This window comes from Python bivittatus, unplaced genomic scaffold (genome assembly GCF_059951505.1).
Source record: "Python bivittatus isolate LINGU-HERP-01145 unplaced genomic scaffold, Pbiv_v1 ctg000340_np1212, whole genome shotgun sequence".
In the NCBI taxonomy this organism is placed as follows: Eukaryota; Metazoa; Chordata; class Lepidosauria; order Squamata; family Pythonidae; genus Python; species Python bivittatus.
Genome location: NW_028277056.1, coordinates 7,689,193 through 7,712,564, shown reverse-complemented (window position 1 = coordinate 7,712,564; position 23,372 = coordinate 7,689,193). Strand labels below are relative to the sequence as shown.

At 42.6% G+C, this 23,372-nt stretch overlaps 1 protein-coding gene across 1 annotated transcript in view; it reads left to right on the top strand.

Annotated features, from left to right (window-relative positions):
- The window catches only part of PRCP (prolylcarboxypeptidase), a 31,459-nt gene extending 13,048 nt beyond the window's left edge, over nucleotides 1-18,411 (top strand). The window contains exons 2-9 of the mRNA XM_088140505.1: nucleotides 4,422-4,562; nucleotides 4,685-4,786; nucleotides 5,679-5,860; nucleotides 6,728-6,885; nucleotides 9,319-9,491; nucleotides 14,207-14,371; nucleotides 15,355-15,542; nucleotides 16,212-18,411. Coding sequence (XP_087996631.1) covers nucleotides 4,422-4,562; nucleotides 4,685-4,786; nucleotides 5,679-5,860; nucleotides 6,728-6,885; nucleotides 9,319-9,491; nucleotides 14,207-14,371; nucleotides 15,355-15,542; nucleotides 16,212-16,413 — 1,311 coding nt within the window. The 3' untranslated portion in view covers nucleotides 16,414-18,411. The remainder of the gene's footprint in view (nucleotides 1-4,421; nucleotides 4,563-4,684; nucleotides 4,787-5,678; nucleotides 5,861-6,727; nucleotides 6,886-9,318; nucleotides 9,492-14,206; nucleotides 14,372-15,354; nucleotides 15,543-16,211) is intronic.
- The last annotated feature ends 4,961 nt before the right edge of the window (nucleotides 18,412-23,372 follow it).

Here is a 23,372-nt window from a genome sequence, read left to right as displayed (position 1 = left end):
GCTGGGGTCAAGACTTGTAGAAAAGCAGTTGCTCTTGTTTTCATGATTGCAAGCTTCCAAAACGCATTGGGTTGGTGACTGAATAACAGAATACTAGATGAGGTGACCCTTGGCCTGATCCAGTAGGACTACTTTTATGTTCTGAATTTTCCCCTATACTTCATTCACCTTGCAAGGTAGATTAGCTAGGTGCATATTTTGTCTGGTAGCATTGCATCATCATTTTTTACAAGGACTTTAGCCCTGTGAGGCAATTAGGTTGCTTGGGAGTGAGCTAACTGTTCATCTACGATCTCTTTCCCATCCTTTCCTTCAGTTCCAGGGTATTCCTTGTGTTATTTATTTGTTAGACTTATAACCCGCTTTTCCTCCAAGAGATGGTTAGGCTGCTACATGGGGATCTCCCTTCATTTTATCCCCACAATAGCAACCCAGGAAGATGGGTTGGACTGAGAAAGAGGGACTGGCCCAAAGGAATCCAATGACCTTCTGTGGTTGAAGGTGGGTTGAAACTGAGTCTCCCACCACTTTAAACATTGCACCATACTTGGGATCATCAAAATGCACACCCAGCCTCTAATTCAAATGAGGTTGAATTACATAAGGGAGAAACTGAAGCTGTGCTATGAGGTTATTCCTACAAGGTATATTCTGTCTGCCTACTCTGATGAGTACTCAAGGCAAGTGGTAATTACTACTAAATGCTTATCCCCAAGGAGGACCATGTAGGGTTACCAGAAGAATTGCAGCATTGTTGGCATCAACAGGGCAGGTTGAGTAGGTGTCCAAATGACAAATAAGAGGGAAAAAAATCCACTGTATGTGATGTAGGAGGAGGACAAGTGGGGAATATTGGAGAAAACCAGTTAGAAGAAGTGCATGGTTATGAGAAGGATCCATCTGTTGTTTTCTGGGATAGATTCCAAAATTATTATTCTGGTCGGGAGACTAGGATATGGGAGTTAAGGAAGAGTTAAGTAAAGAGGAAGGAGATTTTGGCTATTCCTGGCAGACTGTCTGCATCAAGGATTTCCAGTCTGGGAGCTGAGAAACCATTAGCAGGATGTGATGTGCTCAGGATGAACTATGGGTGACAGCTGTCCATATTAGGGATATGTATAATTTTGCAAGCACTGAATTTCTCTGGGATGCTTCTGAAGGCGGAAATGGCTCATGGTGTAACACCAAGCCCTAAAGCCTGGCTTCTTTATCTAAAATGCTAACTTGCATAGCTGGTCTGATGTTCCAATTTGGGGAAGAGGAGATTCAAAGATGCTTTGGTAGAAGGGAAGTTATTACAGAAAAAGCGGGAACCCAGAAAAAACAAAAAGGCTGGTTTGCCACATAAGAAAAGATGACATAATTTCCTTCTTCTCTTTTTTTTTTTTCAGTGCAAAACCAAGTATTTTGAAATGGATGAAAGATGATTCTTTGAAAAACAGCTGGAGCCCCAGGTTGCATAGCATAGCAAAGAACAAAGAAGGGAATCTTCTTTGGGCCATTTGTGTAGTTGTGGGAGTGGGAAATGGTTGTCTGCAAAACAATCCTTGCCTCGGTTAATGGTGACTTCACCTATTACCTCTGTAAAAGAAGGCATTGTTTTCCTTTCTGAACCAGCCTGAAGAAATGGGTGAGGGAAACTGAGGCTGGGATGAGTATGTGGAGGCTACTCTTTAGAAGCAAGGTACCCATTCTCCCCAGACCGATGGCCTGTGTTGACCTAGAATCATGCTTTCATTCAGCCTCCTTGGAGTGGTGGCATAACCTCTGAGAGGACCACCTTGAAACAGCATTTCACAGCTGGGATTGTATGCCTGCTCCATGATTGGATTCACCCATTGCAATTCAACCAGAAAGGGTGATACAGAAACCACAGTGGCTAAGTTCAGACGCCCTGCTAAGCCCAAACTAGAAAAGCCACATACTTTACTATGAGTTGTGAGGCCAACCGATTGAGTCAAAATAAAACTGGGTCGCTCCCTATCCCAACAGATGCTGTTACCGCTTATCAGGCGGTAGGGCAGTTCACATGCCATCTAGGTTTAAAAGCAAGCCAGGATGAGGATCTAGGAGTATCCTGCATAAAGTAAGAAATAAATTGGCTGTGTGTTTTTCCTAACCTAGCAGGACAACCTCCTTTCACTTTTTGCTGACTCCGGCACACCTGTGTCCTTCAGCCATGAGGGTTAATGAAGCTAGTTTTTGCCATCTGGTAGCTGTTGTCTTCCTAGCAGGATATATATTGCTCATAGTGCGGTGCAGTTCAGCTTTCACTCTCCTTCCCCTTCTGCTTTTTGAAATGACTATTTTTGTTAGAGTTGTTAGTGCACTGCTAAAACCGTTGCTGTTTTATGAGCATCTGGAGGAAGGATCGAAGAGGCCGCGACTAAAGCTAGCTTTCTGATTGGGGGGGAGTCTTTTCTGTGATCTCATTTCTGCCTTTCTTCTTCCCCTAGCTTTTAAAACTGCATGTCTAAATGTGACTGATATAATAAAACAGTCATTCTGTTACAGCAAAAACAAAATGTTGGGTGGCAATTTATGATTCATGGCTCATGATGGAAAAAGCTTTTGTGGAATAAGGCTACCTGCCTGAAGGTTCTTGCTCTCTTGTAGAACTGCAGACGTGGCGTAATGCTGTTTTATGCCCAGGTTGTAAGAATTGGTTCCAGGCAGATAAAGATTCAGGAGACTGTAAACTTCCCCACTGTCAAAGAGACCACCTCTTAGCTGGATTACAGGAAAGCCTTAGGAAAAAAAATCAGTTTCCCCTCTAATGTGCAGAGGAATACATTGGTTCTAAATTGAAAATAGTTCACTCGCCGGAATTCTTGTAACCCACCCTCTCATCTCAATAAACCTTGCTAAAGGGAACTCTGATGAGAATCCTGTGAGGACAGAACTAAATCCTGCGAGGACAGAACTTATTTCAGTTTTAGGCAATTGATAAACAGCCTAAGATTGTTTGTCCAGGCTTGAAACTGGAAGACCATGTGTTCTGGCCTCCCATTGGCATGAAAGCTGGCTGAAGGCAGGAGCGTTAGGTAGGTAGGCTGCCTTGAGCTGACCAAAAATAAAGGTGAGATTGAAATTAAATGTGTAGACTTGTATAGTGTTCATTTTAGTGAATTCATAATCTTCTGTTGTATTCTGATCCTTAAATTCATACTTACTTTTTTTTTGCTGGAGTAGTTTTGCCTCATGCTGATATCTTAATTACACTGGTTTGCATTCAAGTCTATTCTTTGGTAAATTCATGTAGGATTGAACTGTTAGTTTTGCCCCAACTTCTGCCGTGTTTTTAAAAAGTTGCCATGTTTTCTGATCTCTGTTAAGTCAGATCCTTCTATAAATGAGACTTGAGAGATGTTGGCTGGTTGGTGTGAGATTCAACCATAGGCGTATTTCCTGTGAGTTTCCTGACTCTTCATGGGGAACCAGTAACAGAGAATGCACTCTTCTAATCCTGCACCATGTTACCTTGGAGGCAAATCTGTATTCATCTCCTGATCAGAAAAAGGTCTACCAAACATCTATAATTTGATGTTTTTCATAGTTTCTGATGCAGCAGCTAGATTGTGTTGCTGAAGTCTCTTGTTGGGTCAAAGGTAGGAGGTCTCAGATGCCAACTCCCCTAAGCCCTTTGGATGTACACCCCCGACCCTACATTTGTGGCTCCATGTAGCTACTCAGCCCCAGAAGATAGGTGGTGGCAGCAGTTTACTACCAAGCAGTTAAACCAGAGGAAGAAGATAGAGCCAAAGTGTGTAGACCCAAATGACTTTTGGGGGACCAGGTTTATGATCACCGGCCTTTCATCCAATGGGATCAGCCAAATCCTGGTACAAAGATTTTTACTATTGTAATAATGTCTTTGGAGCCCCTTTGAGGTCTGAAAGGTACATTAGAATATGTATGACCGTTGGCTGCTGTTCTCACAACTGCATTCTGAACCAATTCTCCTTGGAGTCCTAAGTAGTTTTATGAACCAACCTTGAAGTGCTTGGAGTGGGGAGAAAAAACCAGACGGGTTTACCCACCATTTTAAGAAAACACCAGATTGCAGCAGTTTTGTTTGCTTTAGATCTGAAGTCTGGTTAGCTAGGATTAGGCAAGAACATTGACTAGAAGCGATTTAAGTTACCCAACAGCTCCATCTGCTGTCTCTTTTTCTTTTTTTTCTTCCTGTCCAGTCTCAATCTTCTTTGTCAAGTATATCTGTATATTTATTAAGAGCTTTTATATGCCACCTACTTCCCAGCTAGGTTCATTGGCAGATGCTATGCTGAAAGAATTTCTGGATGCCTGTAAATCTCATTTATGCAGAAATCTCATTTATGCTATTACCGTCCTCAATCCCTAGGTTTTTTCCTTTTTGCTTGCTTTCCATGAAGTGGTTTTTTTTTTTCACGTTGTTGCAGGTCGATCACTTTGGTTTTGCTGAAGATCGCACCTTCAAGCAGCGCTACCTCATAGCAGATCAGCACCGGAAGAAAGATGTTGGGTCAATTCTCTTCTACACGGGCAACGAAGGAGACATCACCTGGTTTGCAAATAATACGGTATGGTGCACATGATCTCGTATCCGATTAAAATATTTTAGACGTTTTATGAAGGTTAAAAGATTGAAGATGATTGTTTTCTGAATTATTTTTTTAAAAAGACAACCTTTGCTCCATTTCAGGGTTTCATGTGGAATGTGGCTGAAGAATTAGATGCTATCTTGGTTTTTGCTGAACACAGATACTACGGGGAGTCCATGCCTTTTGGAAACAAATCGTTCACCGTAAGCATCACCCCCAATTCAAAGTTGTCACGGGTTGAGCTCATACATTAAACTATAACGTGGTATGATTTTGGCTTACTAAGGTGGGATCCTACCTTTTATGGCTGATCATTAGGTGTGATCTAGGCCATTATGGTTCATTGGTTGTGTGGTTATAAAAATCTGGCTTGGTGTTACCTGTGAACATTGCCATTTGTTCTGTAGATTTAAAAAAAATAACAGGACTATATAAAGGATGGTATTCTTGATGTTAACTGATAGTAGTTCTCTAGAAGCCATGTCTAGAGATGCCAGGGGGTTGAAATAAACCTAGGGACATCTGATCTGAAGCATCTATTTGGCTACTGAGCTGTGGCATAACTTAAATTGGTGGATGAGATGGTGCCAGTTCATTCATCAATAACAGTGTTGAGGCCACTGGTATAGGGTTGATTGCAGCATTGAGAAACTAGGTAAAGACAAACCATATTCATCGGAAGGCTTGCAACTTTTCTCACCATCTTCCTACAAAAGAAGGAACGGACTTCCACCATGTTTCCTCTGGTAAGAACAGCATTTCTGCTGGACTCCTTCTCGTGGCCTGCCACTAACTAGAGGATGTACCTCTCACAGAAATGCAAATAGAACTTATGATCTGACCAGTGGGAGGAATGTTGGTCACAACCTTGCTCCCTTTTCAGTAACACCCCGTTCCGTGGCTCGCTGCTTATGATGGGTGCCCAGGTACGCGGTTGTGTAAGTCCTACTCTCTTTTTGCTGGGTTTTCAGATTGCTGTTTGTTTCCAGCGCCCTTTCTTTTGAGCTGCCTAAGAAACCACATCTTTGGATGGGGCAGGAGAAATGGGCAAGTGTCCTAAGGATGCTCTACAAAGGTCCTGTGGTCTTGTTTCAGGATAGCAAGCATCTGAATTACTTGACTTCACAGCAAGCGCTGGCTGATTTTGCAGTACTTGTTCAGCACTTGAAGGATACGATTCCTGGGGCGCAGAACACCCCGGTTATAGCCATAGGAGGATCCTACGGCGGGATGCTTGCTGCCTGGTTCCGAATGAAATATCCCCATGTCGTAATCGGGTGAGTGCAGAGCAAGGTGGTACTATCTGCTATGGAACTGCAGAGAACCAGCTAGTTTTTGAATCTAGCTTGGTCTTTCTCCACCTAGCGATCTTTGATTACTATGTTAGATTAGAGCTTGGCAGTCCTACTTGTTGTGCGGTGATGGGAGCTGTAGTCAGACCCATTTGGAGAAGGCTACGTTGGGGTAGGCTGATCTAACGATGTGTTGGAAGAGTTTTATAGTTGGAGCTCTCCTTTGAGTGAGTCCAGCATAATCAAATATGGGGGTTGGTGTGTTGAAAAGGAATTTACCCCGACGGATCACTTTATTCTAACGTGAAGAAGCTTAAAACAGAAGATGAGAATGCTATAAAAACAAAATAGAAGGATGACAGCAATTGAAGGAAGGAGGAAAAGAAGGAAAACAGCAGTTGAAATACCCAGGTGAGCTAGTAGGAATTGACCTTCATCTCCTGCTCTAAGAGTAGCCCCAACCAACTTGGCTTTTCCCATCGCACTGAGGCTGAAGTCGTCATCAAGGAGGTATCTTGTACCACCTAGTCTTTTCACCTTCTCCCCTTTAAACCCAGCAGAATTCAGCCATTAGTGGTGGCACTCAAATTGGAATGCTAATCGGGTACTTTCTTTTGAAAAAAGCCTATGAGAAAAGGGTTGGCTCATCCCACAGCTGAGATCAGATCTGTTGGCTGCTCCAAAGCATGACCACCAGCCTGTTTGGTTTCCACGGATGATTGTTTACATCTGTGTTTCTCAACCTTGGCATCTTTTAAGATGTGTGGACTTCAGCTCCCAGAATTCCCCAGCCCGGTTGAGAAACCTGGTCTAGATTTCCTTTATTATAGATTCTGTCTTTTTTGCTTTCAGAGCTCTCGCAGCTTCGGCCCCCATTTGGCAATTTGACAGCTTGGTTCCCTGCGGTACTTTTTACAAGATAGTCACCGAAGATTTCAGAAAGAGTGGGCTTGGCTGTTCAGAAGCCATCAGAAATTCCTGGGCAGCCATTAAGCGTATTACTGCCACAGGTAAGAAGCTAACAAAGAGTAAATGGAGTTTGTTTTAGTTATTTGATTTTAGTTATTATGATTTCATTTTTATTAATTTAACTATTTATCGTATTTATATAGCCGCCCATCTCACATAAAAGCGACTCTGGGCGGCGTACAACAATTAAAAAGAATAAATACATTAAAAAAAAATTACAAGCAAAAATAACTATGAAAACGAACATATTGATCTGCAACCATTCAAAGGTGAGAGGGTAGAAAGATTGAAGCTGAGGGTGTCTGCAGAGTAGAGTTGAATGCCCATGATTGGAATATACTGGTGTGGAGCCCCAGCCCAGGCAGAACCAGACAGGGAGGCTGGGAAGTCCCACTCGAGGGTCCCGATGCCTGACCCGTTGTACAGTGACCATGCTGCAGCACCTGGCATGTGGGCCAAGGGTGCCCTCTGGTGCCCAGCAGCCATTAGAAGCTCCACCATCTCAGCCTCTCCTCGCCCAGAAGGAATAGGTTTCTTTTCTGCTGGAGCCTCCTCACTCCCCTCTTGGCAAATATGGTTATTTATTTATTTATTTATTTATTTATTTATTTATTTTTCAAATTTAGACTCCGCCCATATTAGATTGATGTCCTGCTTTATTTTGCACAATGGAAGGTGGCGTATATAATGCTCCCGCTTTCTCTTTCCCCCACAGCAGCAACCCTGTGAGGTGGGTTGAGCTGAGAGAGAGGGGCTGGCCTAAAGTCACCCAGGTGGGTTTTGTGCCTAAGGGAGGACTCGAACTCACAATCTTCTGGTTTCTAGCCCAGCACCTTAACTGCCACGCCAACTTGGCTTGTGAAACTTTTTGCCTGTCATATCGGGTGTTTACAGCACCATATTCCATTTGTAATGTCTGTAATGTTCATAACAGTGTTTGTTTATGTAAGTTTGCTGTGTTAATAGAGCTGTATTCTGATTAAAATTTAGTTGGGAGTGTGGGAAGCAAAATTTGTAGCCAGATCTGACATTGTTTCCATTTGCACACCGTGTCTAACCTAATTATTGAATTCTCCCATTTTGTGGTTCACCATAAACTAACCAAACAGGCTGAGTTCACACAGCATTCTCAAACTCCTTTCTTCCACACACATAGACACATACCCAGAACATTTGCAAACCAAGATTAACCCTAACGAAGTCAAACGTGTTCTGATAATGCATCCATGAATGTCTTTTACTGACCTGGGTTGGCATACTGTGTGAAGAAGCATACTGTGTTGACCTTTCCTTCTTCCAAGGGAAGACTGGCCCAGTCCCGGAATACAGATCTCTTGTACAAGCCAATATTTTTTCTTTTCAAAAATATAATAAACTAAAAAACCATTGTAGCCAAGTCCCCACTGTGGTCAAATGAGAAGAGAAAGTATTGATTGGATTCATCATACTTGGATACCTTGAGACTAGATAAGGTGTATACAACAACCCAGTGAGTACTGGGAATTAGTAATGTACAAAACATTTTCAAATTTTGAATGTTTTACACTTCAAACAGCTGTTCTGAGTTCAAAGCACACCTTCAAAAAGTAGGTATGTTGAAACTCTCTTGGGTGTCTTCTGCGTCCCACCAATCCAGTTCTTGTTCTGAATTTCTGCTTCTGGAAAACTCTGAATCGGTGCCAATTGTATCAGTGTAATTCAGAGGACAAATGGCACGTTCAAGAGGTCTCCACGACCTTAAACTTTGCAAAAGAGTTGTTCTGACCTTATTGGAGATACACAACTCTGTTCCAAACATTTTGGAAGGGCATCATGCCCCGGATATTTTCCAAATGATTGGCACTGCATTGAAATGCTTGCAGTAAGGTCAGAACAACTCATTTCAAACTCAAAACAGTTGCTTTTAGCTCAAGATGTTTTGGATTGGAGACGTTTTGCACAGCCCTACCGGGGGTGTTCAGACATGACATAACAGCTAAGTTTTTGGCAAAGAAAACCTGAAAATGTAATTACAGAAGGGCATGGAATAGCTTAATGGGAGGAGAGGTGATGACTGGCTGATGGGAAGAAGGAGCAATTTGCTGTATTTTGCTGAAGGACCCATTTGTTCACATTCAGTGGAAGAGGATCTTTTGCATTTAGTTTTTTTGAAAAAAAAAGTTCCTTGCTGCAGAATTGGCACTGGACCAGCATGTATCAGTTTCTGCTAAAATTAAAAAATGCGGACTTTAAAGGAGATGATCTGTAACACAGTATGTGGAGCCCAGCTCTTCTCCCTCTTGTGAGAATGAAGTAGGTTATATCCTGTATATCAGAGTTCCTCAACCTCAGCAACTTTAAGATGGGTGGACTTCAACTCCCAGAATTCCCCAGCCAGCCATTCTGGGAGTTGGTCCACCCATCTTAAAGTTGCTAAGGTTGAGGAACCCTGCTGTATATATTAAACAGTAATTTCTTGAATTCTTTCTCTTTAGAGAAAGGCTTACGGTGGCTTTCCTGCACATTTCACTTGTGCAGTCCCTTGAAAACTGTGACGGATGTCACCATCTTCAAAGCGTGGCTGAGAGAGACATGGATAAACTCAGCAATGGTGGACTACCCATATCCAGCCGACTTCTTACAGCCTCTTCCTGCCTGGCCTGTTCAGGTAACCAAACCCAAAGTCTCTGTTTTCTGCTCTGTGACCCATCCCAGAACTGGCTTTTTCCAGGAGAGGCCAAAACTGAATTACCGAGAAGAAGATGATAGCTGATTCCATCATGAATAAAAGTTATGAACATTCTGGTGGATTTGGGCTTCAGGGGTTCTTTATTGCTGAGTTTCTAACAAGAAATCTGAGGACTCCAATGTGCTTCTTCATCTCTCCCTTGTCCTTCCTAGACTGCAGCTATTTTAAAACTGGCCACATCACCCTAGCAACAGAAGCCCCTTTCCCCTCATAAGCATCCCAGCTGCTACAATGTGCTTCTAGCACTGCACCTCTGCTTATTGGCCAGAGAAATGGGGTGCCCTTGCATGATTGTGAAAGGAGCTATTTTCTGATATTGGGTTATTTCTCAAGGTATTCTGATTCCACAGCGAAGGCCACAGGGCAGTGAGCAATATCACTTACCACACTTAGCAAGAAAAACACGGGGCGAAGTAGCGCAAATACTGACCATAACCTGATGGGGAAAGAAAGGGTTGCCGCTGAAGGTGTGAAAAATGGCTTGTGGTCCTGATAGGTGCCAAAATTGCCCTCTTTAGTTGCTGTTGGAAGATAATCTGTATTGTAACAAGGCCGACGTGTACCAAAATCCATGCAAGAAAAGAGGTGTCGTGATGAAGGAAGATGACCTTGACAGGTCTGGTGTACTGGTGGGGCTGGCACAGGGGACCTTGGAAGAGGAGCAAAGGAGGAGGTGAAATTTTCCTACCAAACAAGCGGTAGGGAGCAAGTTTCGTTTTAGGAAGGTATATTTGGGGTGGGCTGCGTCTGTTTGTCAGAGATCATGGGTTGGCTATCACATTACTAGGCAGGTCTTGTGCTATGTGACTATCAGCTACGGCATCTCCATAGACCCTGGTCACCAGGTTGCTTCACAATCCAAGGATATAGGAAAGGTATTCTTAGATATCTGGCCTCCACCCTCGAGGCCAGTGTTTCTCAACCTTGGCAGCTTTCAGATGGGTGGACTCCAACTCCCAGAATTCCCCAGCCAGCAAGCTGGCTGGGGAATTCTGGGAGTTGGAGTCCACCCATCTGAAAGCTGCCAAGGTTGAGCAGTGCTGTTCTAGGCTCCGGGTCTGTTAATATTTTCTTGCTGTAAGCAACCTTGATTTGTTCAGATTTGTCAGTCATCACTTTAGCTTTTTGGGTGTCCTTGGTGCTTACAGCCTTTTCATAAAGAGGTGTTTTTGTTTTTGTTTTTTGAAATGGTAGTGATGGGGTTTCCTTTGAGATTCTTTCACAAGACATTCCAGTCCGTTGGGGGCTAAAATCAAGAAGGGAATTCTTCTCTTTTGTTGATTTTTTTTTTTTAATAATGTATGCAGCTTCACTGGGTGGCGTAAGCTTGTTCCAGTCACCTCTCTTTTCTTTATTAGGAAACAGGCGGGTTTTCAGTGACCAAACTAATGTGATTATTCTGAGTTTGAGCGGGAGGTCTATTGAGAATTTAGGAGGATGGATTTATTCAACTCCCTGAATACATCGGTTTAATCCTCTTCAGTCATGGGGCAGGGATGGGAATGGTCCTCTTGGGGAAATGGGAGGCTCTCCATCTTCAGTTCCCACCCTCTCCCCACTGCTCTTCATAAAAGTTGCAGCCTCTTAAAGCTACTCTTTAACTTCCGTATGGCCCATCTGCAGTAGCAGAAAAGCTTTGGGAAATCCTTGGTCTTCCAGCTGAGAAGGGACTCGGTCGACTGGGAAAGGCTAGAAGTCATCTTAATAAGTGATTAACCTTTTCCCCCACTCACTAAGCCTCAAGGCAGTTAGTCCCTGCTGAAACTTGGCTCAAAGGCAACTTGGATTCTGTTTCCCCTTCCCTCACTGTGATGCCAGCTCAATCAAGTCACTGGGTTACCTGCCTAGGGCCAATTGTCCACTGTTGACAATGGGCTGTAAGCTCTCTTCCTGGGGAGCTGGAGTAGGACCTGGAACAACTGAGATAATGAACCAAGTTCTAGAATGATTGATTTCAGTATCAGGATCTCAAAATAATCATGGAATCTTATGTTCCAATGTGACTGGTTGTCCTCAAGGAAAATTCAGAGTGGCCTTCTTGCTTAGATCACAGGCAACCTTCTCCACTAACTGCAGAGGCATTAAACTACAACATCCTCCCCCCTGGCCCATCATGTGGGAAAAATTAGTTACATGTTAGTCTGATGAATATTTCCAAGCTTAGCTGCCAGTTCCCTTCCTTTGCTGTCTCTTTTGAAGGAGACTCCCAAAGGATTTCATCCGATGCTCTGATAAATTACACTTTTTGTCCACAGTGAGTAAATGAGCTTTCTTGACCTAGAAGTATGCAGTGGTCTGTGAGATGTTTGTAATACGTTGTTCTCTATTATTTATTTATTTAAACAAATTTATAGAGCCATCCCATTCCACCCACTCTGGATGGCGTACAATGAAAAACACCCAATACAAGACCCCCAGAAGACCGGAATACCAATTAAAAAGGACAGAAACCAATAAATAAATAAATAAATGGACAGAAACCAATCAATCAATAAATAGGTATCCAAAAACACCCCCTTATCCCAGAGTCTGGTGAAAGAGCCAGGACTTCAAGGCTTGCTTAAAGAACAACCAAGCTAGGGCAATGTGAACTTCTGGGGAGACAACATTCCAGAGGGCAGGCACCACAACCAAGAAGGTATGCTTCTTAGGACCCAACAAGTGACATGGTTGAAAGGATGGGACCCAGAACATGCCCACTTTGCCAGATCTTTGAAGGTGGGCAGAAATGATGTGAGAAAGATGCTTCCTCAGTTAACCAGGCCCTACGTTTTGAAGGACTTTAGAGCATCTTGAATGGTGTACCCAGAAGCTCACCAGTAACCAGTACAGCTTGTGCAGCAGAGGCATCATGTAGGTGTACTGAAGCATGACCATAACTGCCCACGTGGCAGTGATTTTCAAGGGCAGCCTATTGGAGGAGTCCAAATGGGAGGCAACCAAGGCATGAGTGACTGTGAGAAGGGAATCCAAGTCCAGGAAAGGTATACCAGATGAATCTGGGCCAGGGCCCTCCTGTCCAAAGTTGCCACCTCCTCTCCGAAGACTCCCAAATTGTGCACCAGTTCTGTCTGGGGAAATGCCATCCCATTCAGAACCAAAGACATGACTTGCTAGCATCACTTGGTCAGCCTGGACTCGAGATATGTAGCTGGGTACCATCAGTGCCCTGATGATATTGGGCCCCCCTGTTAGTAGATGACTTCACCTAGTGGTTTCTTATAGATACTAAACAGGAGAGGTGAGAGTGTCGAGCCCTGAGGCACCCCACAGATAAGGGGATGAAGGATCAACCTCTCTCCCTCCCCCACAAACCGGAACCAGTCCAAGAGAAAAGAGGACAACCAAATACTGTGCCTCCCATTGCTAATCCCTATAGCGTGCCTCAAAGAATACCATGATTGCTGGTAACAAAAGCTGCTGAGATCTCAAGAGCCAGGAAGGTCACACCACCCCATCCCAGCTCTACCAGAAGTTATCTACAAGCACAGACAACGTTGTCTCCATACTATGTTCTGGACTGAAGCTCAACTGGCAAGAATCCAGAGAATCTGCTTTATCTATGGCTCTCTGCAACTGCAACCTGACCATCTTCTCAACAACTTTCCTTCCTGTTAATTGCATGCTACAACGCTTCATATGTGCACTTTTATTATGGATATGTTGCATTTCATTACTGTTTTGGTGTTTAAAAAAATGAACATTGATTTGTAAACTAGTAGAAGTTGCTCTGAAAAAATGGTTTTGAAGGATAGGGCATCCATCTTTATTTATCAGTAAATAAAGGCCCTAAGAATTGCTTCACTTGGGCTAGAGGGACCAGCTACTGCAGTCTCTGGTATCTTGTACAGGTAGTTCTTGACTTATGACCACAATTGGGATTGGAACTTCCATCGCTAAGTGATGCATTCGTTAAGTGAGTGGTGCCTGATTTTACAACCTTTTTGCTGTGGTTGTTAAGTGAATCACCATGGTTGTTAAGCGAATCCAGATTTCCCCATTGACTTTGCTTGTCAGAAGCCAGCTGGGAAGGTTGCAGATGTGGATCAGATGACCCCAGGATGCTGCAACCATTGTAAATACATGCTGGTTGCCAACCACCTGAATTTTGATCATGTGACCATGGGGACGCTGCAATGGTCGTAAGTGCGAGGACCAGTCGTAAAGGACCACTTTTTTGAGCGCCATTGTAACTTTGAACGGTCTTTAAACGAATGGTCGCAATTCGAGGACTACCTGTACTGTTCTGTTTAACCCATATTAGAAAAGGTTATCAGAGCTCGTAATTGTGGCTATCATGTGTTTTGAGTTTTAAAGATGAAAAAGGCTTTTGCTCATCTGATCCTGAACCTGCTGTCTACTGGTATCGTTGGGTGTACTTGATCAGTATTTGATGTCTGTCCACATCATTCTTAATTCTCTCAGCATCTTAAGTCTCCTTTTAATTTTTAAAGGATAACTAGAAAAATGAAATCTCTGTACTATTGGGGGACAAAAGCTGGTATATTTCTGTAGCCAGAATCCTTTAACTTGCAGATGTGTCAGCAACAGGCTTCTCCCTGCAGGATTGGACTGTGTAGCTCTCTGCTATTTTGGGGAGGTTCAACTCCTTTCTCCTCTTTTGTCTTCCCCAGGCTATCTGTAAATACCTGAAAAATCCTAAACTGTCGGACAGATTGTTGCTCCAGAATATCTTCCAGGCTATAGACATCTACTACAACTACACAGGACGGGCATCGTGCCTGAACTTAACTCATACTGCTACTAAAAGTCTGGGCCTTCAGGGTTGGTATTACCAGGTGGGTGTGTGCCCCATAATCACCATGGCAATTGTGGGGGGTGGGAAGTGGGGATCATGATGTAAGGCAACCCTTTGGGATTAATTATAAAGAGAATCTTAAAAACCCAGATGCACAGGTTGAGTGCAGTCTGATTTCTATAAATATAGTAATGACAAGCAGGTTGTGGCAAGGAGGAGTGAGAAGAAATTAAGGGCAGGAGAAAAAGTCTGAAATGCAAATTGCAGTTAATAAATCAGGAGCATTTTCTGAGCTTTAGAAGTTTGGGAAGTTCAGCAGAAAAGAAACCCAGATGGTTGACTTTGTACCACTGTAATGTTTTGATTCGCTTGTAAAGTGAAATTGAGAATCAGAATTCAAAACTATTATATTGTAATTTAACTGATTGTCTTATTTATTAATCTATTTGGATGGATAGAGTGTGTTACAAGGATCATATATTTGATTATCTCGCTTTTATTTTAAGGCAGTTTCTACCCTGAAGTTACTGCATTTCTCAGCAGTGAGGAAGAGAGTAGAGGTGGCCCTTCTGTTTGAGGATTATAATAGTTGTAATCCAGGAATTTGATAGGAATCAAGTCAGGGAGGGCTGTTCTGCTGAGAATCTCACTCTGTGAGGTAGTTTGAGGTTACAAATATAATTTTTTCCCAGTTGCTAATGAACTGCCTCAAATACTACCATGACTTGTTGACTATATGAAACAACATTTTGCTTTTTCATCAGCAATAACAAAGTTGTGAATTTGACCTTGGTTTCTTTAGTGGTATAAAGTCCCCTCTTGTTGTACAGTCCTGCTTAATCCCACAATTCAGTTCTCCTTTCTGTGGTTTAGGATACAGCTGACTGTAATGTGATCAGATAATGTCCATCTTAAGACCTCATAATTTAGAGATGCAAATATGAACACGTCTCTCTGACACAACTATTCCAAGCCAGAATCTTATGAAATTAATCTGTGTTGTTTCCTCTCCTCATCTCCAAGGCTTGCACTGAAATGGTGATGCCCATGTGTTCAGATGGCATCAATGATATGTTTGAGCCACAGAAATGGGACTTTCGTACGTACTCAGAAGACTGCTTCAAAACCTGGGGGGTACGACCCCGCCCTTCTTGGATTCCCACTCTTTATGGGGGGAAGAACATTAGTGCTCATAGTAACATCATTTTCAGGTGAGTTTCTGTTGTAAATAGGCATATCAGACATGATGTAGGTGTGTTTTCCCCCACCAATGACCAGGCTCAAATTGCTGTATTGTGGACACATTATGCAAAGAGCTAGGTCTGTTGAGAAGTCTATAATGCTGGGAAAGATGAAAGGAAAGAGAAAAAGAGGACAACTAGCAGCAAGATGGATGGACGCAATTACAATGGTGATGGGTACAAGTCATGAAAAAGTAACCAGGTTTTTGTTTTTTTTTTAATGTAGAAGGCTAGAATAGATGTTAGACACTTCTCTCAGAAGAACTGTGTTGGCCTTTTATCTTCATCTGGCCCCGCAAATGGAAGCCTTCATTGCTTATTTAAACACTGAACCTATAATTTGTTTAGCATTTAATGATATTTATGCTTCACTTTTCTATCCAGTTGATTCCTAGAGAAGCTGTTCAATTAAACCTATGCAAAACTACAGTATAATCAGGTGTTGTGGGGATGCAGAAGAAACTGTCTTCTCATTCTTGACCATTGACGTCATAATTCAAGATGGTTCATGGTAAAAATGCCCTGAGAAACAGCCTGATTCATGATCTGAGATGCTACTGTTGTGCTGTTCTTGTTTCTCTGCATTCTCCTTGATGTTCAAGTATGGCATTCATGCCTGCCTTCTTCACTCTCTTCCAGCAATGGGGGACTTGATCCTTGGTCTGGAGGTGGAGTTACCCAGAACATCACAGACACTCTAGTTGCAATTGTGATCCCGGAAGGTGCTCATCACTTGGATCTGCGTGCCAACAGCCCCTTTGACCCAAAATCCGTCCTGCAGGCCCGCCTCTTGGAAGTTCAGTACATGAAATTGTGGTTACAGAAGCAAAACGGTCAATAAGCACCCAGAGTAACTGGATACAGTTGGGGTTTGTAGCAACTGCTTTCTTCTGGTGATCATCTCTTTTCTGGATTGTCTCTTTTTCAGCTTGCTTTCCAAACATTCTTTATCTTCTCCCACTACTTAATCAAACTCTCTATTTGAGACAAGCTGGAATCTACGTGGCTGAGCTCTGGTTGGTGACATTACATCCATGTATCTCATCACAGGAAGCCAAGAGGATTTCTGTTGCTCTTGATTGAGCAGTAGGGCCCACAACGGGAAAAGGAGAACGTTTCTAACCCCTCACCTTCTCTGCCTCTTCCTACCCGACTCACTTAGCTGCCTTTGTGTGGGAAGCTGGACTCCAATTGTATTAAGGAATTCAGTTGAATAACAGGTGGGATAGCTGATAACTTGGGAGGTGACTTTAAACAGAGTAGACAAATTTATGAAGGAACCTTTGTCCTCAAAATACTTGAGACTACAGTTATGTTGTCCCTGGCCAATTGTATTAAGGAATTCAGTTGAATAACAGGTGGGATAGCTGATAACTTGGGAGGTGACTTTAAACAGAGTAGACAAATTTATGAAGGAACCTTTGTCCTCAAAATACTTGAGACTACAGTTATGTTGTCCCTGGCCAATTGTATTAAGGAATTCAGTTGAATAACAGGTGGGATAGCTGATAACTTGGGAGGTGACTTTAAACAGAGTAGACAAATTTATGAAGGAACCTTTGTCCTCAAAATACTTGAGACTACAGTTATGTTGTCCCTGGCCAATTGTATTAAGGAATTCAGTTGAATAACAGGTGGGATAGCTGATAACTTGGGAGGTGACTTTAAACAGAGTAGACAAATTTATGAAGGAACCTTTGTCCTCAAAATACTTGAGACTACAGTTATGTTGTCCCTGGCCACTGGCTGTAAGGCATTGTAGTTCAGTGGATCCTGCTACTGATCATGGCTGTTTACTTTGAAAAACAGACACCAAGAAGCATTACAGCAGAAGATCTTTGTCTTTGCATGTTGTTTGGTTATGATGATGACGCTTAAACTATAGATGGGCCTGTGGCCAGCAGGACACTTGTGCTGGGCTACCTAGCTAGTAATTGCTCAGCTAGAATATATGGAGTGTGTGGATGATCTCCTGCAGGTCGGGACTTGTTTAACTCAAGTTTGATGCTGGTTTAGCCAGTGGCTAAAGCCATAGATAGGCATTGTATGAGAATGTCGAATTTCCCATTCTTGGTTGTCTCCTAATGGAAATACAGGGGCAAAATATCAGGAACAGAGTTTATCTTTCACTCCGTTCCCCCTTCCCTGGTCTGATAATCTTCTAGGAGATTTTGGTTCTGTCCAGCTTTAACACCAATGGTGTTTGAAAGTACTGTATGTCAGGAAGATGCAGCAGGAAATGAGAAGGTTAAATGTCCCTACTCGTTTAAAATTGAGGCTCATAATGGTAAAAGATTATGCATTATTAGCCTGACTATATCCCTTTACTGAAACCTTCAGGTGCTTTGAATCATTTTGAGAAGGAAATGACCAGGGAGCGAACACTGAAGAAATATCCAAGCAAACTTTCTGTTAAATCTCCAATAAACCTTTTTTGGCTTTTGAGAGAGACCGGGATTTGTTGCAAATTTTAGCTACTTATAACAATTTTGACCAAAGATTTGAAGTATCTTTGGGCAAGAACAAATCCAGGAGTGGTTTGTATCGCCAGGGACACAGATTTGTGCCATTTTGGTTCTCAAAAACTTTGAGTATATGCATATCTTTTCCTGTAGGACTGCAGAGATCCAAGGTTGTTTGCACCAAACGATGGATGGATGGATGGATGGATGGATGGATGGATGGATGGATGGATGGATAGATAGATAGATAGATAGATAGATAGATATCCTTATTTTGGTTATTCTTCTAGAAAAGATGAACTGCAATTTGTACACTGATAAAATGACATTGTGATCCATAAATGAAAAAAAAAATACAGCTATTAATAAAAGTAGAAAACCATATCCATTTGGCAATGTTTGTTAATTAAATAAACTGGGCAGGGCAACTCAGGAGCCTGGAAAATATGTCTCATGAAGAGAATTGGACAACTGCAAATGAGAAAAGGTGACCAGAGATCAGAAGAAGAGACATGGAAACACTTTTCAAGTGCCTGAAAAGTACATTAAAAAGGGGTGGGGCTTCTATTGTTGTCACAGGCACCTTCTTGACTTTTTTGACCCCCCTTCCCAGATACACCTGGGTGACAGACAAAAGCCATTCTCCCCCCCGCCCCATCCCACAGAGTAAGCTACGGAACAATGGCCTTAAGTTACAGGAAGGCAGATACTAGTGGACGATTAAAAGAAAATTCCCAGCTGTCATGGTTTTTGATGGTGGAGCAAATTACAGAAGGAGAAGGTGAGTTCCTTTTCTCTGGATGCCTTCGAGAGAAATTGCACAAACACGTGTCGAGGATGTGTGTGTTTATTTATTTATTTATCTGATTTATATGGCCGCTCATCTCTGGGCGACCCTGGGTGGCCCGCAGTATTTAAAATCAAAATTCAAATACGGCGTGAAATATCAATACGCAATGGCCTGTCAGTTTGCAACAATAAACTTACTTACGTCAATATGTTTAATAGCACCGAGTGTGCCACGGTGAACAACTTCACAGGCTTCAACTAATAATCTGAACCCCTTGAACACATGCAGGTCTTCAAGGCTTTGAAAAGGGAAATTAAGCCATTAATTTTTGAAATTAAGCCATTAATCATGGTTTTCCAACTACAGTGGTGGGATTTGCAAACCATGTTAATTCTTCAAGGCAGTCGGAATGAAGACGTAATGGTTTCGACAGTAAAAAGTAAGCTTGATGGTTGGTTGCAACTCCAAGTAACATGTTCAATGATTTCTTTATTTAAAATGTTAGCTAGCAGCTGCTTGCTTCCGCACCACAGTCACACTCCTAATGGGGTTTCTTTGGTGGCTTTATTTCCAGTCTTTAAATTGCTACAGAACTTTTAATTTCTGGGGGGCCTGCATGCCTAAAAACAAGCATTTAGTTTATAACTTCAGTGTAATTAAAATCACATTACTTACATTTAACAGTACGGTGTGGTAAGAACTTCAGGAAGCAATTGGGGAGCTACATCCAAGGTTTTGGGGTGCTTCTGGGCCTGCATGCCTCTGCTTTAAAAGAGCCCCCCAACTGCCAGGGAAGAGTTAATGTTAGACAATCTTTGGCCTTGCACGCAAATTAAAAAGGACCCCACCCTTATGAGGAATATGACCTGCCACTGTATTTTCTCATATGGCTCTCTGGTCCAAATTGTCCCCTTTGGGTCAACCTTTGAGAATCGTTTTCTGCAGGAAAAGACCCTACAGGAAGACAGTTGGATTAGCCGATGGAAGCCCAAAAGCTGAAAGAATTTGGCGAGCACTAACAAAAGTTATTGAAAGGTACAAGCTCTTGTGAACATGGACTGAACGTGCACTCCTTTCTGAAGGCCATGCGATGGGAAGTTCTATCTCCAGTGTTGACTTGAGGGGGCAGTGTTGTATTTGAGAAGACCTCCCAACTTCTGTTTTTTTTTCTTTTTTAAAGTTTCTCCCATATGCCACATGGGAACAGAAGCTCCCCTAGATGTGGTCTCCTCTTTTCACTTCCACTTTTTTGTTTTTAAAGAGCACTATCTCCGGAGTTTATAAAGGGGAGTGCTTGAAAAAGGGAACTTGGGGCACCAAATTCCTTCCGTTTGCCTTGTTTCCCTAATCTGTGGAACCCCATTGGGTGGTGTAAGCAGTTTAGGCATTTGCCATAAAAGGGAAGGGGACCTTTTAATGACAAAAGTAATGTGATTATCCAACTGAATGGGGGGGGGGGGGATTGAAGGCTTAAAGAAAATCTGTTAGAATAGCTGAATGTATCAGCTTAATCTTTTCTCTAAGGTGGCTGCTGGAAAGCATTTCTGAAGTAAATGCTTAGTCTTCAGAGGTAGGCAGTAGCTTGCAGTCATTTGAAATGCTTCTTAAAAATAAAATCACTGCAGAACTTGGTGGGGTGGGGGTGGAAATCTTTTAACATTCACAAACCGAAGTAGGTGAGACAAAGCTCTTTGCTCCACACGCTACAACTGCAAACCTCTTGCTGCTTGTCCGTAGCAGCCAACTTCAGGGATTTTTCTCCTTGCTTTATCAGAAATGATTTAGCCAGGTTTGTGTCTGATGTGCAAAAGGCATCGTGGTGTGTGTTTCTGGTATATACGGTGATCCCGTTTGCTGTCTTCAGATGGGTTTCTGACCTGGGAATCCGGAGGGCTCTTGGTATGGGGAAGACTTAGAAGAATTATTCCAGACATTACCAAAAGTAGACATAAGCTATTGGCTTGGCATGTGTGTGTTCGATTCTTAGTTCCTCCTATACAACATAAAGTTTGATGGTATGATTTTTTTGTTTCTGTAAATAACATGCAAAACACAGATGTTAAGGCTCTGACAGGTTTGCCTTACTTAAGTCCTCAAACCTTCAAAATGCTGATTTGTTGTTGGTGTTTAAGGTGTGCCTCCTTTAACCCCAAATGTTGGCCTTTCCTGCCTTGGATCAAAGCATGTTTGGCTTAGAAAGACAGAATGACTGGCCTTTTTCATGAATAGTTTAATAAGCCTGTGTAATGCTTCAGAAACAGTTCCCAGAGCATGTACAACGTAGCACCTTTTGGCAACTCTTTAAAGCAGCCGTATCTCTTCCTGGGATCACGTTTATTTTATTTATTAAAAATTTTAAACCACTTAACAGCCAAAGCTCTCTGGGCAGTTTATAATAAAACAATACTAAAAAATACAATTTGGACAGAAACAGATGCAATAAAATGGAGTAAAATGCAAAATGAAAACGCTGTAGAAATCAGGCAGCAGGGAGGCTATCATTCAAAATCTACAACAATGCAAGTTAAAAATGCAATTAAAAGCCAGTTAAAAAGCATGATACTCATGTCCTCAGTCAAAGCTTGCTGGGGAAGGTATTCCATAAATTGGGGGGGGGGGGCAGAGAAAAAGCTCAGATGCTATGTTCACATCTCTGTATGCTCCAGAGATCCCTTCTGGAGTTAAATCCACGCTTAATATTTTAGGGACTTCCGCTAAGCCTTTCTAGCAGCTTGTGTAGTTCTTAGCTAACACGTTTCCAGCAGACATTCTTTGTGGTTAATTTTTGACGGAAAAACAGCATCCTCTAAAAATAAGTGTTCATTTTCTCACTGTGGTGATAATCTGGAAACTTCTCACATGGACGAGAAGGGTGCGAAGCAAGAATGTGGGTGCAAGATGATCCACCCAGAGGAGTTTCCGAGCACAGCCTTCAGGCCAAGCTCTTGATGGCGAGTTTGGACCATTTTAATGCTAAGGGAGCATAAACTAGACGTGTCTTGAGTGTCTCCACACCTTGGATCCAAAATGCCGGACAACAGGGGAGTCTTGCCAAAAACAACAGGCTTGACCGGATCCTTGGTTTTGAAATCAGTGCGAGCCTCTCGTTTTGCAGACAGATGAAGTCAGCCTCTTCACGTCCAAAGAGATCAATAAGTGGGAGGCTGAGAGAGGGCAGTTCAATAAACCGAGCGGCTTGAGTTATAGTAGTTCCCTGCCGAAATGCTGGGTCACCAAGTAATTTACAGACGAGGCCCAAGAACAATTTGGACAGCCAAGGGCCCCCACTGTCTGCTGACTCCCGCTGCTCATATTATTAATACAATCAACAAACAGCAGGGCGCTGGAACAGAGAAAAGAAACTCAGCTCTAGCAACCAAGCTGAAGGTGGCCACCGATCAGTGGAAACTAGAATTAGGAGCTAATGGGGAGGTGGAGAAAGAAAAGTTAGGAAAAGTCCTGATCTCCACTTTTACAAACTTGTGCTGGTCAGATTTCTGAAGTTTAGGGAGCCAGCTATAAAGATCCATATCCTTGTCCATTGGTGGATTTGGAAGAGTCTCTAGGCACCCCACAATCATTTTAATTTAGGATCCAGCCAGCAGGGTTTGTTTAATTCACCCGTTTTTAAAATACAGCATGGTAAAGAAGGTTCAGCTCTGTTATTGGATCAGTCTGAAAGAAAAATTGGGGAATGGAAGCTGGCAGGAGAATATGGCCAACTTTAAAAAAAAAAAAAATCAGTCTTTGGTCCCGTTGCCTTTCAACAGTGGTTTTGTGCACCTTCAATCCAGAGGTAATTTTTTAAAACCGGATGTTGGGATTCGGCGTAGCAAGAGGGTGTCAACAGAATGAAAATAGGGGAAACCTGGATGGAGTTAAGGATGCTGTTAAAGCTTGGAGGGACTTATCTGCCGAAACTTCTAGTTTTCCCAGCTCAGCTATTTGGGTGCATGAATGTGGCACAAGCCGTGATGATGTCACACGGGTCACAACATCCTCACACCAATGCTGCATTATTATGCAATTTTTGTCCCTTCCGTGGTGATGTCTCTGGCTTCCCTTTATTTCCTTCCCTGCAAACACCCATAACTTGGGGCTTAAGCAACTAATTTGTTTTTTAGGAGCCAGCATGGATTTCATTGCACTGAGTAAACAACCCTGATGGTGCCCAGGGCAGAGGATCTTAGAGATAAGATGGGAACCAACACAGCTAAGAGACCATGCTGGCTTTCTACCTTCATCCTTGCTTTTTGGATGTTGGGCTGGCTTGCTTGTAAAGTGGTCATCTTTAAGATGAAAAGTAGAAGTGACTTTGACGTGTCTGGCTGGTTTGGTTGGGACTCAGTAGGAGGGCGTACTTTGGGTGACTGATGCATTATCACTAGATAGGCTATTCTCTTCCCCTTTCCCTCTCCTCCTGTATTGAAAAGCTGACTCACAAGCGTCGCCTTTATACTTCTGGCTAACATTTCCCAACTTCTGCTGCAATCCATTAGAAGAGGAGATCCTTTGAAAAAAAAATCTGTGACTGTGAATCTTTTCCTG